Source organism: Fringilla coelebs (assembly GCF_963513975.1).
Source record: "Fringilla coelebs genome assembly, chromosome: 3".
NCBI lineage: Eukaryota > Metazoa > Chordata > Aves > Passeriformes > Fringillidae > Fringilla > Fringilla coelebs.
Genome location: NC_140030.1, coordinates 89317424 through 89332683, shown reverse-complemented (window position 1 = coordinate 89332683; position 15260 = coordinate 89317424). Strand labels below are relative to the sequence as shown.

Below are 15260 nucleotides of genomic sequence, written 5' to 3'. Positions count from 1 at the left end.
TGCCTCTTTGACTCTGTCACAGGTAGGAATTATCTTGGTCATTACAAATTTCGAGTGCTGACTTAGGTGAAAACAAGGTGGTGGTTAGGTTAGTTTGCAAAGGTATTTATATCCTCTACCTCACTGCCACCCACAAACACACAAATGAAATTCTGTGTGCAAAAATCTGCTTGCAGGAATGGATCATCTCCTCATTCTTGCTGAAACACCTCTGGGATCTGACAGGCTTTCCAGCTCAGCCTTTATAAGGAACTCCATGTGTGTATGGATGCGCCTGCTCAGGGCTCTCCCAAGTCCTTCCCTTCAGAACTTCTAGCATGCAGTACTCAACTGCACTGTGTGGGAAGTTAATATGGAGGATCCCAAAAATATCAGAGATGCTGCTCCATGTCCATTTGGTCTCCTGCATCTTAAGCAATTTGAGTAGGAGTTGGGGGGTCACAGGCTGTGGATAGCCAAAGCCTTTTTGTGCACTCCCAGTTAGAACAGCACCCTATTTGTTCTAGCTTTCACCTGTGCCAGGCAACAGAGGATCAAAAAGCTATCATCAACTTCCATATCCCAGTTTCTAATCAGGCCTAACCTCGAGCTGGATGCTCTGAGAAAGTGAGCTCCATTTCAAATGAAATAGTTTTAATTTGTACGCAACTCCCCTTAATTTCTCCACTATTCTTCTTCTCCTTATTCCCTTTTCTCAATTGCTAACCAATGAACAATTCTTCTTGAAGTAACAAGATTTCTATTGTTGCTTGGCTACTTTACAATATAATCTAGCTTTAAACATTACTTTTGAATAGTACCTGTCCTGTCTATCAAATTACTCAGGTAGCCATTGTTTTCTCAAAAACAAACGGAATGGGACATCTTTATCTTTTCATAGTACCAGTGAAACAGAAGAAGCAGTATCAATAAAAGAACTGCAGCAACTGGTCAGCAAAATAACACAATTTGTGCCCAGACTTCATTTTTACAGATAAAGGACAAGCTACAACCTTGTAAGTGCAAGTTTCATTTCAGTGTTTTTAACTAATAAAACTGGAGTCCATTTATTCAAATAACACATCTGAACCTTGGTGTAACAAGAGCTGAATACAGTGGCAAAATGCCATAGAGACTACAGGCCAGCTATTGCAAATTTCTTGTATCACAGAACTTCAATTAAGTCTCTAAATAAATCTGTTGAAATAATACTTCACAAGTCTAGATATGATCTTAGAGCTTAACATTTTTCTTGATTATTAGCATGCCCACAATCAGCAATCTAGAATGCCACCTACAAAAAGCAACCAAGAAACCAAAACAGCAAACCCTCACAACTCTTCCTGGCCTTGGTGTAAAAACTAGCCAATGTAGGGTGAAGAGTACAATTGCTTTTCCCCTGGTCTTCCCTGACAATCTGTCACGCTCTTGTGGAGTAGAGTACATTTGCACCAAAGCTCTGAGTCTTCTGCGCTTCCAGCTTGTTTAGAGAAAGCACAAAATAGATCTATTTAGAAGAATATCATCAGTCCTTCAGTTTTTGTTTACTTCTGCAGAGGCTGATTTCACAGTTTACTGGCCTAGTTTGCAAAATTAGTTTTTCAATGAAGATAATTAAGACTGTTGCTTACTTCTATGATTAATCAGGAGAAAAAAATCAAAGCAATTTTTGTTAGACTGAAATACCATATGTCTCTCTCAGAAATAAAGTGAAATGCTTTCAAAGCAGAAGATGATCGTCAATGGTGCTATTTTGCTTATATCAAAAGGGCACACACTTGTTAAGCAAAGAGGAACAACACTTTTACACTTTTACCAGAAAACCTGGCTTCATAACCTTAGGCAGTTTCATACAGAACTGCAGGAGCATGTGTATTCACTCTGGCTTCAAGTCAATGTGTCTTCATTAATATTTTACTCACACAAAGACTCCCAAGTTTAGGAGGTAAGCTGTGGATAACAAACAGCCTTACTCTACACTCACATCAGAAAGGAAAAAAAAAAGGCAGTCATCAAATTCAGTGATTGGTCCCTGAGCCCAAAAGTAATCACCAAAGAGTTTTCTGAACAAAAATATTTAAGTCACATTTTCAGCCAACTCTTCCTCTGTATCTAAGGAAGATGTTAAACATGATTCAAGAGTCACCATTAAACCAGGAAGCAATCATACTACAAATGCAATTTTAAGACCTAATTACTTTCCAATGAGATCTTCCAAAAGTTTTCATAACAACAGGAGATATTTTAAGGATGCAAAAGTAGAATGCCACACATAACATAAATACTATTACAAAGACACAAAATATACCTATTAGCATAAAAATATAATGCAACCAGGCTGTAAGTCAAATCTGCTTCTGAAACAGCCCTGATTTATTCTAGCAGAAAGACCAGATGAATTCATTTACACTCCCAGACCTCAATTCTTTCATCCTTGCAACTGACATGTAATTGTTACCTTCTTAGAACTACTACAGAAGATGTAAAAAAACCCCAAATTACAGCTTCTAGCCACAGTAAGTGTTTCATAATCTCTACCACGTGTCATTTTGCTCTCTGGAAGAAACTTCTTAAATGTGAGGTCATCACAGACATCAAGCAGTCACCAAATGGCACAGGTATTTGCCACTTATTTAGTTTGCCAAGATTTAAATGGTCATCACTACACATTTGTCTCTCCACATAAATCCTTCTCTATGCAGGTGCATGAGAAGTATTGACCATTAAAAGCTTGGAAAGGATAAAATGATGCAGCCAGAGTCAGGGTCCCTTGAGCAGAAGGTTCAACACTGAACATTTTACGGAGAATGCTGTCTTTTTTTCTGTTTGAACCCTATCTACTTATGATCCTACAATTACAGACAGCTTAAGGGTGCCTATCAGTGATGTTCCCTTTCATGGATTACACTACTCTCCAGTAACATGTGGTGCACTTCACCCTGCAGAGTGTTCTGGTCACTCTGGGCAGCACCCACTGCCTCCTTTGCCAGGGCCACGTCAGAGCATTCCCAGAATACACACCCAGCTGTGTGACCTTCCCCCTGTCCTCAACAGGCCTTATCTAATGGAACTGAAGAGATGTCATCACCTTACAGTGTCTCAAAACAAAGTCCTACACCGTGTTTGAACAGAACACTGCAAACTGCTACCTCTGCTTTACAGCTCTCCACTGAGGCCTCAAGACATATTCCTTGTAACAGGGTATCACATAGATTCCACACATTATCTTCTGAAAATAAAGTAGAAAATCATTCTGCAACAGGAGCAGCTCCGCTTTGCTGTGATTTTTTTTTCTGCTTTTGACTGTATTGCATCTTTTTCATATTCTCTTCTGCCTGGATGGGTCTTGTCTATGTCTATTCTGCTTTCTACTGCTTACAGGCCATTTGGATAAATGCCTCCCATTTAAATCCTAACATTCAGCTCAAAAGGCTCCTCTTTCATAGCAGGCTTAGAAATTTTGTTTAGTGAGCTGCACATCTAGTTACCAGAATGCAGTTATCAAGAATATTCACAAAGCGGAAGAAATCCTTGAGCTGATTCCAGAAAAAAATTTCATTAACCTTCTTTCCAATTGTCCCCAGTACAGGGAACATAAACATATTTTGGCTAATATGATTAGCAGTTTTCCATTAGTAACCCAGACAACACTGTGAGAACTTCTGGACTGTGCCCAAGAACCCGTGGCATATCACAAGATCTGTCTGGGAGATTTTTCTCACCAACAGGTTCCAAAATTATAAGCAATTCTCAAAGCAGCTTGAAAATCACGGAAGGCAATAAGTGCATTTTAAATGGTCTTTCCAAAGTGCTGTTTTTACCTACCCATGGCATTAGCAAGGACCTGAAATTCATCCATTTGAGGGAAGCTGTTAACTTTCCACACCATAGCAGCTGTATCACAGCAAGTCACGTGTCTAGAATGAAAGTGTTCAGTCTTCTGTGTGCAGCTGTAGCTACCCCCCCACAGCACTACCAACCACTCCACTCTCAGGCTGGCTAGTGGAAGAGCTCCAGGCAGCAGTATCAGCAAGCTCTTTCTACAGCCAGGTTCTTCTGACTTCATGTTTTTTGTAACCCCTCGATCAAACCTCTAAACAGAGGAAAATCAAATGTCAGAATAGAGAAGAAAATGCACAAGTTTGACTTTAATCAAGCAAAGGAAATTTCATCACCTATGATCTTGCCAGTTAATGCATCCTTAAACCAGTCTGTATGCATGCAATTCCCTAGTTTATGTTTGGGCAATTACCACTTACTCCTCAAAGCCAGGCAGCTGCCAGAACTGGTTTTAAGAGCCACAACTAAAGAAGCTGTCTGGGACCTCAGAGGCCCATTAGCCTAACCTGAACATCAGGGCAAGTCACATAGTGCATGAGAAAAGTAGAACCCTCCACTCTAATCTCTGCCCAGGATCAGAGCAACCTGACATTTGTTTTATTCACCACGGCCCTCCCACCTGCCTCACTGGAAGGCTGCACCTACAGCACGGAAGTAGAGCAAAAGGTGGTTAATCTATCCCCTAGTCTGGCAAGAGGATGAACACACCAATCACATGAAAAGAGAGCTTTGAACAGTTTGCTGGCATCTCTTCTTTATATTTCATCCAGAGAGACACAGTGACTTACAACATGCATGCTGCACCCCGCAGTGGGGCACAGGGTCTAACCCCCAGTTATTTTCCCATCTCCAATCCCACAGCACGGACTTTGCACTTGGCAAGTAAACAGGTCTGGAGAGAGGGGTTAACTTGACATGCTCATGAACTAAAGCTTTAAGAAATCTATTTAATGCATTTACCCAACGATAAACATGAGCAGGAAAAGCCCCTTTTGCTATGGACAAAGTTGGCACTTACTTTAATGAATAGTTTGAACACAGTTTCAAATGCCAACAAGCAAATGAGGCAATGAATAAAGTAAAATATCTTTCTTCACTGTTTCCCATGCAATATGTAGGATGCTTTAATTGTGCAGCTAAACACCACCAATGTTAATGGTATTTTTAGCAGTTAAACACTACCAAGGTCCATTTAGCATTTTAGGTTTTCCCAGCACTTACTCATAGCTGTTTCACTAGTAACTGGAGTAGATGAAATCTGAGCCACTTGTCCTGAAATGCTTCATAGACTAGTTGTAAAGGACATTTGGGGTACAAGTTTTGGGATCATGCCAGTCACCCATGATTTGCTGATATCACCTGTGGTGTTGATGATGACTGCCAGACCATTGTGCTGCATTAACATCACACAGACTGCTTATCTCTTATCTCTTCCTCAAGTGATTTACTAGATCTTCTAAGGGCACACATGTATGAAACCTTTCACACAGCTTTAGGTTCAACAAGGAAGATTTTTAGAGGACAGGAACAAGAAACATAAATCTGAGCAGGATTTCTTCTCCCCTTGTTTCTTTCAAATGTTAATATAGCGAGTCTGATCATCCCTGAACTTCCCCTACCTCCTCTAAGGCTTATTTACACCATCACTGTGCCAAAAAAAACCCCACACATAAACCTTCTTCCACTCACAATCATGACAGCCATACCTACTCTAGGTTCATGAAGACATTTGGTTTGAATTTGCCTTGACTTTTACACTAATGATGTGTGAAAAAGAAAACTGAGGTGCAAGCAACAAGCAGCTTTGCTCTTCTCCATGCTGAAGTGACAACATGGTTCACGGAGAAATGTTCTACCCAGTCAGATGGCTACGTCTAAAGTCTTTCTAAGTCTAGAAGAGAATTCAGAGACACCTTGAAAATCTTTAAGTGCTTCAATCTAATTCAATGATATATTTTCTTCCCCCACCACCACCTCAAGCAACACATTTTAACTTCTCCCTTTACACACATATATACTTGCTGGCCAATAAACAAAATGAAAGTTGCTGAAATGCTCCTACATGCCTGAAACAATAAGATAAACCTGAAGTAGTGTGGGCCCCTATAACAGTCAACAGCCAGCAGTGGAGACTTCCACAGGAATCTTAACTCAATCTGCTCTGTAGTGCCATCCCCTTCCCAATAGATGGTGGAAAGTCAGTTCAGAAGGTGGAGTCAGCTTCTTTAAACCAGCCAGCTAGTGAATTAATTCTTCCTTGCTGGCGAATCAAAAAAGCAGGACACCTGTCACTTTCACTGATCATTTTCCCCAAAGATAAAAAGTAGACTCTATCAAGGAGGGAGCAAGCATCAAGAGAAGAAAAGAGAACTTTGTCTTTTGCTCAGAAACTCCTAGCACAGGAGTATCAGCTATTGCTATTTCTTAAGCATGCAAAATGGAACCAAAGGAACTGAGTTAATATATCTGAAATTTTAGCCAGTGGATTAAAACTGACTACATCATGCTCAGAATTACTCAAAAACACAGAGATGTAACAATAACGATAGACTGATTTTCAAAGATGCTCCCACTGCACCCAGTGAAGGTGGTGCTCAGAGTGGGCCATTTACCTGCCCTGGGCTGCACGAGCTCTGCTGCAGCCACACAGCTGAGCCCAGGAGCTAACTTGCTCATCTCTGTACAAAATTGCTATTTCACAACAAAAGCAGCAAAAAATCCCTGAAGTCCTCAATTATATTCCAGAAGAGTATTTAGGCTGCTAAATCATTCAGGCATTTTCAAAAGATTTCCTCGAGTTTGCAAATCTAATTGCTCATCTAAGCTTAATTCAGCTCAATTTTAAAAATCAGCTAAATTGGTGCTAATGCTGATGACACTAAAAATGCCTTTAAACTCATTTAAGGTTAATTTGGTAATTTACCAACATAAAGGTTAAGCTGACTAAAGGTGGTTTTTTTATATAGAATTTTATAGAATTTGATTGGCTTGGCTAAAATGGTAGAAAAATAGTTAATGCAAACTTCTCTAGTACTGGCAAGCTCATAACTTTACTTCATATAATTCTCCTCTAGATTAGGAAAAAAGTCATAGAGGAAAAAACACAGTTTTTGTTCTAACACAGACACTTGCATTTTTCAGGATATTTAGCAAAGCAATCACCAGTAGGGAAAAAGCACTCTTGTTTCCCCAACTTAAATCATCTTTCTTGTAAGGAGTAACTCTTGTATAAAAAATGCTGCTGTGAATAGGTCTAGACTTTACACAGCCATGGGTCACTAATTTAATTAGATTTCAAAGCAACTATTCTACCTTTACACTGAATACAATACTTCCTGTACCCTCCCTCATACTAAAAGGAATAAAACAATCCGCCAGAGGTTTACACCTCAATGCATGAGGAAACAACAACAAAGTGTACACACAATACCTTGAGTTACAGATGGGGATTATATTGTTCCACTTATTAGGAAAACCTTAACTACCTGCTAAGTTGGTATTTTTAGCAAGGAAAACAGAAGCTTTTCTCCTTTCTGGTGAGACAGGATTTTGTTTGACCTGCTCTGCTCAGAAAATGACTGCCATCATCCAATCTCAGTAATTTCCCCTACTGAATATGAGCTTTTGCACACACTAAAAACATAAAACAAGCTTCTCTGTATGAATAAAATAAATTTTAAAAGTGAACTTCACTGGTAACAGTAGAGGTTCTTCCCTTCTATAAGAAAACAGTAGGGCTTGTAGGGTTTTGCTTGGGGGTAAATAGTAGGGTAGAGTGAGGATAGGGGCCCCGCGGTGTATCAGAGTTTGGTCTTTTGAGCTTTTCTCCGGGGGCTGCAATTTCCACAGGCTTCTTGTATCACATGTGTTACCACACATTTCTGACTCCACTGCTTACTGCTTTCCTAATTTCAGTGATCCAAAGCTGCATGATTAGTTACCTGAGGAGACTGGGGTTTCTGCCCTCAACAAAGCCATGAGGGAAAAACAAGAAACCGAGTTCATATTCTCCTGCAGGAGCTCATGTAGCATTTCAAAGAATTACACAGGATAGGAGCTGTTACTGGAGGTGAAAGGACACTATAATAGTCAGGATCATTTGCCTCCAGTTTCACCATCTCTAAATGACATGAAAATCCCTATTATTTGACACTATCATCCTGCTACACGTTTCTGCTGTTATTCAGCAACAGGCATGCAAAGGAGAACCATGCCACAAAACTATGAACAGTCTATGCAAATAATTTTGCTACTGTTAACAACAATTCAACTTCACCTTACTCTGCTGAACAGGATGCTAATTCAGCCTTAGTCTGACTGTAACACACAAGTACCTTTCCTACTCTACTCTTCCACATGAAAACAAGATACCAGCTGTTATTACACAAGAAAGGCAGGGGCAGTTGCCAGGCTATAATCACCGATTCTACTGGATCTCAATATAAATTCAGCACTTATTCATTGATTCTCTAAGCTGACAATAAATGCAGATCTTCTGCAGGCAGCTGTAGGCTACTCCTCCCTTACATGCTGTGTACACCATGAGAAAAGAGAATTTTGTGAGGAGTGGATATGAAGATGCTAGCACTAAAATTTCTGGTAAGTCCAGAGCTTGTATTTTGTGAACAGCATTCCTCCTCTCTGTATGGCAAATTAACAGCACTAAAAGATGAAACACACCATAACCCATTCCTACAGTGCAGTATTTCTGGAAATATAATGGCTACTAGGACACAACACTTTTGATGCACAAATGAAGCTGAAATTATAATTGTCTCTTTACTCTCTCCTGTTAGCTAGTGGTAATGGTAATGACATAAAAGTGAAACAATTACAGAATGTATGAAAACAGGTTTCTAAACATCCATTCCTATTTCTGATCTCAAGTCATCTTTCTGATCTCATGACAAAACTACTGGGCCACAATACTAATTTATCATTTTATAATGAAATGAAAAGTTAGTTAATTTACTGTATCCAGTAATTTGTTATAAAGTAAGAATATTAAAGAGAGCTGTTTCACAGCTTCTATCAATTTCAGTCTGTGGGTTCAGTTATCTTAAAGTCACTGCTATGATGAAAAATCAGACTTTCACCATATGAAAACTTGAAAAAAATAAGCAGATATTTGAATGTAATTTAAAAATTCCCACGACAGAGAGGTCTAGTGATCCATGAAATGTCTAAACCACAGACACAAACATATTGCATACTCTCACATGAACATGAAAAGAAAAGGGGTAAATGAAAGTAAACAAACAACATACAAAGATGAGCTTATTTTAATCTGGTTATAAATAAAACCCACAAGGGCAAAATTGCTCCCCCAAAAGCTTGAAAGCAAATCACAAAAAGTGAAAAGAGTTTAGTGGGGAAAAAAGATCACAGGAAGGAATACCAATGATGAAAAATGGACATGAAAGGAAACTGAATTATCTCTTTTCAAATGCAGGATTCTCTTCTAGTCGCAGAAGACAGACATTCATTTCATTGCAAGAAGTTTAAATGAGAAAACAGAAAGGCACAGCTAAGTGTAACTAAGGGGTTAACAGAAGTTTGGGGAGGGGGTCCCTATCCTAATTAGGAACATAGCAAATAAAAAACAATTATTATGTTATCTTCTCAATTATGGTCACTTCAGCTTTACAAAGTGGTAAGCCATAAGAGCAAGCACTGAGGTGACCTTAGTATTAATTAGGAGCCAGAAGACAGAGCTCTCATCCAGTTACAGGAAAATATCCTTTGGCACCAGGATACAACAAGGAAGAAGGGAGAAGATACAGGACTCAGAGAGACAATCCAGCACTGTATTATTCCCAAAGAAAGTACCATCTTGAGACACTTGAGGATGCCCCCAAAGGCCAGCACTGGGGACCTGAGGCACATGCACACAGAACCCCTCAATACTCAAGACAGGACTACTGAAGCTAGGACTAAAGAAACTGTCAGAGCTGTGGGATTTAACAGGAAGATGAAAGCTGTCCATGCCATATTCCTCCTTTTACCTTCTTCTACCCCACAGCTCTGTGCCTGAACAGTCCCAGCTCAAAACCATACCTGCCACATGAGCAGATTCCTGGCTACTTCTATCTATAACAGTGGCAAACTTCATTTTACTTCCTTTTCTTATTTTTTTTTAAACCACAGAGCTGCTTTATCTCCAACCTAGCAGAAGTTCACATGAAGAGGGCTGACTAATTTGAACTGACTGCAGACAAGTTGGTACAGGCATTACCGAGCAGCACAGACCAGGGACCACCAGAGAGTGATGAGCTTGGTAGTAAACTCTAATTTATTCCCAACACACGGAACAATGTGTCAGCAAAGACTCTCAAACTGAAGCATGTTAATTAGTTAAGCCTACTCAAGTTTTGTGGCTATTTTAAAATTAACAGGGTTGAGTAAATTAGGCCAAGCAGACAAAAGGCCCACATCCTTAAAAGCACATTGTGGGTATGCTGTGAATTGTCTTTGTTGATCTGGATCTAAATGGATTTCAAGGTCTAAATATGAATCAATGAGTTGGATACTGCTTCCCAGATTCCTATCTGTGATTGGGCTCTTATAACAACGTGGGATTCAAGGAGTGTCTTGCACTGCATTATTAGACCAGAGCTGGTATTAAAGAACTTTCAAACTGAAATTATGTGAATATTGACTCGTTACAGCACAAAGCATAAAGCTGAGTCCTGCTGTTGTCTTTTTTACATCTTGATGTAATCATATGCAAATTAACAAGAACAGTAAAAGTAAAATAATAAAGCATGGTGGGCATCAATTTGGTGTAATCTTTTATGGTACATAATTCTAGGAGATGGATGAAGCACCTTACAGTTAGCAAGAAATTTGTGATGAGAAGAGAAACACTTTTGCCTCCAAAACATTCAATAATATTTAAAAGTAATGTTAACGTACCTGTTCCTTCTTTGGTCCTTTTTTCTGACTGTGCCACTTGTATCACTTCAGCAGCAGCATCTCTTACTACCAAGTCTTCATTCTGCAGCAGTAGAATCACACATTTCCACAGACCAAGGGTATCAGACAGTCCTATATTTATTTGTGGAGAAAAATTAGAGCTCCATTTCTTATAAGCATTCAAAGAAGTTAGAAAGCTCTGTTTCCACACCTAAACACAAGACATGAAAGGCATTGCCAAACCACTGGGAGAAAGACTGGCAATAAAACCAAAGTATTTTCAGCATCTGTGAACCTTATCTAGGTGGCAGACTCAGCTTGGTTTAAACAGTGAGCAACAGATAAGAGAATGGGCCTCTCTATCTGGGTTCAACTTTAGTCATGAGCACTCTCCATTTTCTACAATTTCTAGGAGTGCAGAATTCCTATTTGGCAACTTCAAAAATTCTGTGGCTGGAGACTGATCACTCATCAACACAATGATCATGGATTTACTGCTGCCATCTGCCTGAGGCAGAGGCTGCCAAACCAAGCTTTCTTCAGACACTGCCAGTGGTGCTAGACAGAAGTGCCATTCCCTCCTGGAAACAGCTACTGACCACACCTTCCAGGGATCTACCTTCACCTCCTTCTCCCACATCCAGTGTCCCCAGCACTCACCAGCAGGCCCTGCCAGCTTTACACCCACTCTCTGTTGGAAACCAGTTCAATCCATGGAGTGATTACGCATACACAGCTAAGACTAACCAGAGAGAAGTGCCAAGAGGGAGGTGCTGATCTGGTAATGCCCAAGCAGGCAGACAGCACACACACACATCACCCCAGTGCCTCACCCACACCTCACAAGCCATGCTTCCCTTGCAGACCCTCGTCCATTTACTGCTGCCACACCATGCATGAACAGCTCAAGTCACACATCTGTATTCCTAGGCTTGCTGGGGTATTTTTCAGCTGACTTTCCAGGTCTTGTTGAACCCATTGGAAGCTCACTTTAAGATGCAGCCAGCTGTGAGATATTACTTTCTGGTGACCACAGACAACACAAGAGTTGTGTTTCATTGCTGGTTTTCTTCTACCATGTTTTCAGCAGGTTTGTCAGAGATTTGTATTACAAGTCTAGCCAGACAAATCCATAGCTGTATTTCACTGCTTGGCCAAAGTAAATTGCTCTAGGCTTTACTACACAGGCAGAAGAAGCATTCCTGTATTACCTGTAACTTCCCTGTGTGGCAATGGCATGAAGTATAATTACTTCAGAAAGAAGTTGCTTTTTTTTCTAGCATGACACACTCAATAAAATCATACTGGTACTGCTAGGGCAGAATAATTATTCCCCTAGAGATTCAATATTCAGATTTCCCACCTAAACAAGTTTCTATTGTATCTCCAGAAGCAGTGAAAATCTACAAAGGGAATTTGCATAAAGACTTTTTCTGAACCCTCAAGCAGCTTGATGAAGACATGATGGGGTCACCCAGAATATACAGACTGGTATTCACCTTCTTTCTCTTAGGAACAAAGAAATGGAAGCTCTTGGGACTGACTACAACTCCATTTCATACAACCACAGTTTCCTTTAACTCCTACTTTTTACTATATGTGGTCAAGCTGATGCAGAAGGCAGCACAGAAGTCAGAGCTTTTTACATGCACACAGCCCCTTCAAGGGAATCATCCTGGGTTTATATCACTACAACTAATCACCAGCCCACGCCCTTGATTTGCCAAACTCCCCGCTGCAGTACTGAGTGTTTCACAGCTGTGAAGATCCCCAGACTGACAATTCTAGGTACTATGACGGGTCAGCTCCGCATCTTTCTTCCCCTGGATCAATTTTCAGAGCAAAGAGCTAATTCAGATGGCTTGCCCACTGAGGCCTTGGGGCTCTATTTTCTGGGCTGTTTGGGGAGCATTTATTTTTGTTTACTTGTCTGTTTCCATTTGTTTTGTTAGGATTTTACACAGGAGACAAACTGCTGCTATGTTTTATTTCAGACCTTCACATTTGCCCGACTGTAATGCATGGAAATCAGCAACTGTTTTGACAAGATCAAAGAGGAAACTGTTGTCCATCATCTATGGACCACATCCAAATAACAACAGATGAGTAGCACAGCATTTGGGAGGCTTTCACTCCAGTACTTCCACTGTCTTCATTTGACATAAAATGGTAATGATGTCTGTATTATGAAGAGCTTTATCTAGATGGTGAAGGTTAAGATTTCCAGAATTGATACTATAAACACTTAATAGTGCAATGTCTACCTCATATAGATTTAGCTCTGGTGAATGTTACCAATACCTCTTAAAAGGCACATCTCAAAATAATAGCTATTTTTTCCCAAAACCACTATCTACAGATTAAGAAATACTCTGTTCTTTTCATATAAGAGATATTTGTATCCAGGCCACATGGATGGACTGAAGCTATTTAAACTAAAAACATTTACATAACTACACTGGAATGAAGTATCATGGAGTTAAAAGTATCTAAAATTGTCTGTCCTGTTCAGAATGCAAAAGAATTTCTTTATGATCTAGTACTACCTATTCTTACATATCTCCTGTCCCTTTAGTAACAAAATCCCCCCATTTTCTATTCACAGAAGGCAGGGGGGAAAAAAAAGCTAGAATAAAAACCCCATCTATTCTCCAGAACAAAACAGAGTTTCACTTAGCTTTGCCTCCCAGTCACTACATGTACTATTGAATGAGGCCATGTAGGGATTTTTTGGTCTCCTTCTTTCTTTGTTTTCTGAAGAGACAATCTTTAGAAAGACTGTCCCTATAGGACACGAAAGAACACAAACGCACACACTGCTGCTCTCAAGGTGAAGAAAAGGGAAGTTTATTTTCTGACTCTAACGTTTATAGCTTTCCAAAAATGACAGTGGATTGGAGGGTGACAGTGCCACCTCTCCAATGACACTGGACAAACCAAGAGTCTATCAAATTTCTCCTCCTCCTTAAAAGAATGCAAAACAATCAGTTATTTACAGAAAGTGTGTGAGAAAGCTTGCTACAAGAATGCAAACATCAGAAGGCTTAGAAAATCTTAAAAAGTCAGGGTGAAAACAGTCTAATGTCAAACAAAAATCCTAATACCTGGGAGATATAATGTGATCCAATTATTAATTTTTCTTATAGTAGAACGTGTTCTAGAACAGTTCTAGACTGAAGACCATCATTCCAACATCTAGCCAGCACAGCTTTGCTACACTCCCAGTGTTAAACTAAACTATGTCCAGCCCACCAAAAGAGTACTACAGAAAGGTTCAAGTCACAGAACAACTGCAAGCCAGTAATTCTGTACACCAGCACATAGTGACCTGGAGACATAACAACATCTCATGTGCCCCTTCTGCTGAGTTATTGCCAGAGGCTGGGCACATGTGCTTTTTCTCCCAGAAATTTTAATAAATATTTATGTTTAGTAATTAAATCCTATTAAAATTTTCAAAAAACCCTGCTTGATGTAATTATGTTTTGACTGTGCATACACATGCATTGAAATAATGTATTAATGGATTTCATCAAAAAAGATCCAGAAAATTATTTTCAAGCTACTTACCAAGAATGAGCTTCTCACTGCTCAGAAGGAATGATGTTATACTTTTAAGAACTTCAGCAGCTGCTAACAGCATCTCTGTCTCTTGCTCATCTCCACAAAAATACATTATCAGCTGAACCCATTTTTTCAAGACGACTTCTGAAATCTGAAGGCAAAGAACATGTGAGAAGTATGCTGCACCTCTTCCCATCCCACTGAACCATGGCCTGCCTAAGGAATGCTGCTCATTAGTAAATGCCCAGTTTTTCCAAGGTGGTGAAACCCACATGAACTTTTAAAAGTTGGGAAATTTTCTTTTAGCTAGAGCAGAATTCACAGGCAAGTCTTTGACTCTTTCCCTTCACAGCACACTCACCAATTACCACACAAGCCAAAGTGTATTTTTGCATCCTCAGTCCTTCTACACATGCATGCCAAGGACAAATACGCCGGTCCTTGGCTGTATTTCAGAGTGTTCCTCTCTGCCCATCCCTCCAGCCTGTCAAGGTCCTTCTGAAGGGCTGCAGAGCCCTCTGGGGTATCATCCATTGCTCCCAGCTTTGCGCTGTCAGTGAACTTGCTGAGGAGGCACCCGCCCCTTCACCCAAGCCATTGATGAAGAAGTTAAACAATACTGGGCCCAGTACTGACCCCTGGACACCACAAGTGACAGGGCTCCAGCCAGACCCTGTGACACTGCTTATGACCCTCTGGGATGTGCCATACAGCCAGCTCTCAACCCACCTCATTAACTGAGGAATAAATGAAACCTCAGTCATATTCTGCCTCATTCTGCCTGGTACAGGGCCATGTACCTGCGCTGCACAAAGGGACACAGCTAGAGCGTGTCCTACAGATTCTATAACAGGTGAAAACAAAAATTAAAAATCTCCCAAGATGTTACAATGACTCAAATTTCAAGCAGACACATGGACACACTATGCAGAAAGACAGAACTTAACTTTTACCTCATAGAA

At 40.1% G+C, this 15260-nt stretch overlaps 1 protein-coding gene across 1 annotated transcript in view; it reads right to left on the bottom strand.

Annotated features, from left to right (window-relative positions):
* The window catches only part of THADA (THADA armadillo repeat containing), a 151231-nt gene that overhangs the window by 16489 nt on the left and 119482 nt on the right, over positions 1 to 15260 (bottom strand). Inside the window, exons 35-36 of the mRNA XM_084203263.1 lie at positions 14305 to 14449; positions 10735 to 10866 (exon numbers count right to left, since the gene is read on the bottom strand). Of these exons, the coding sequence (XP_084059389.1) occupies positions 10735 to 10866; positions 14305 to 14449 (277 nt within the window). The remainder of the gene's footprint in view (positions 1 to 10734; positions 10867 to 14304; positions 14450 to 15260) is intronic.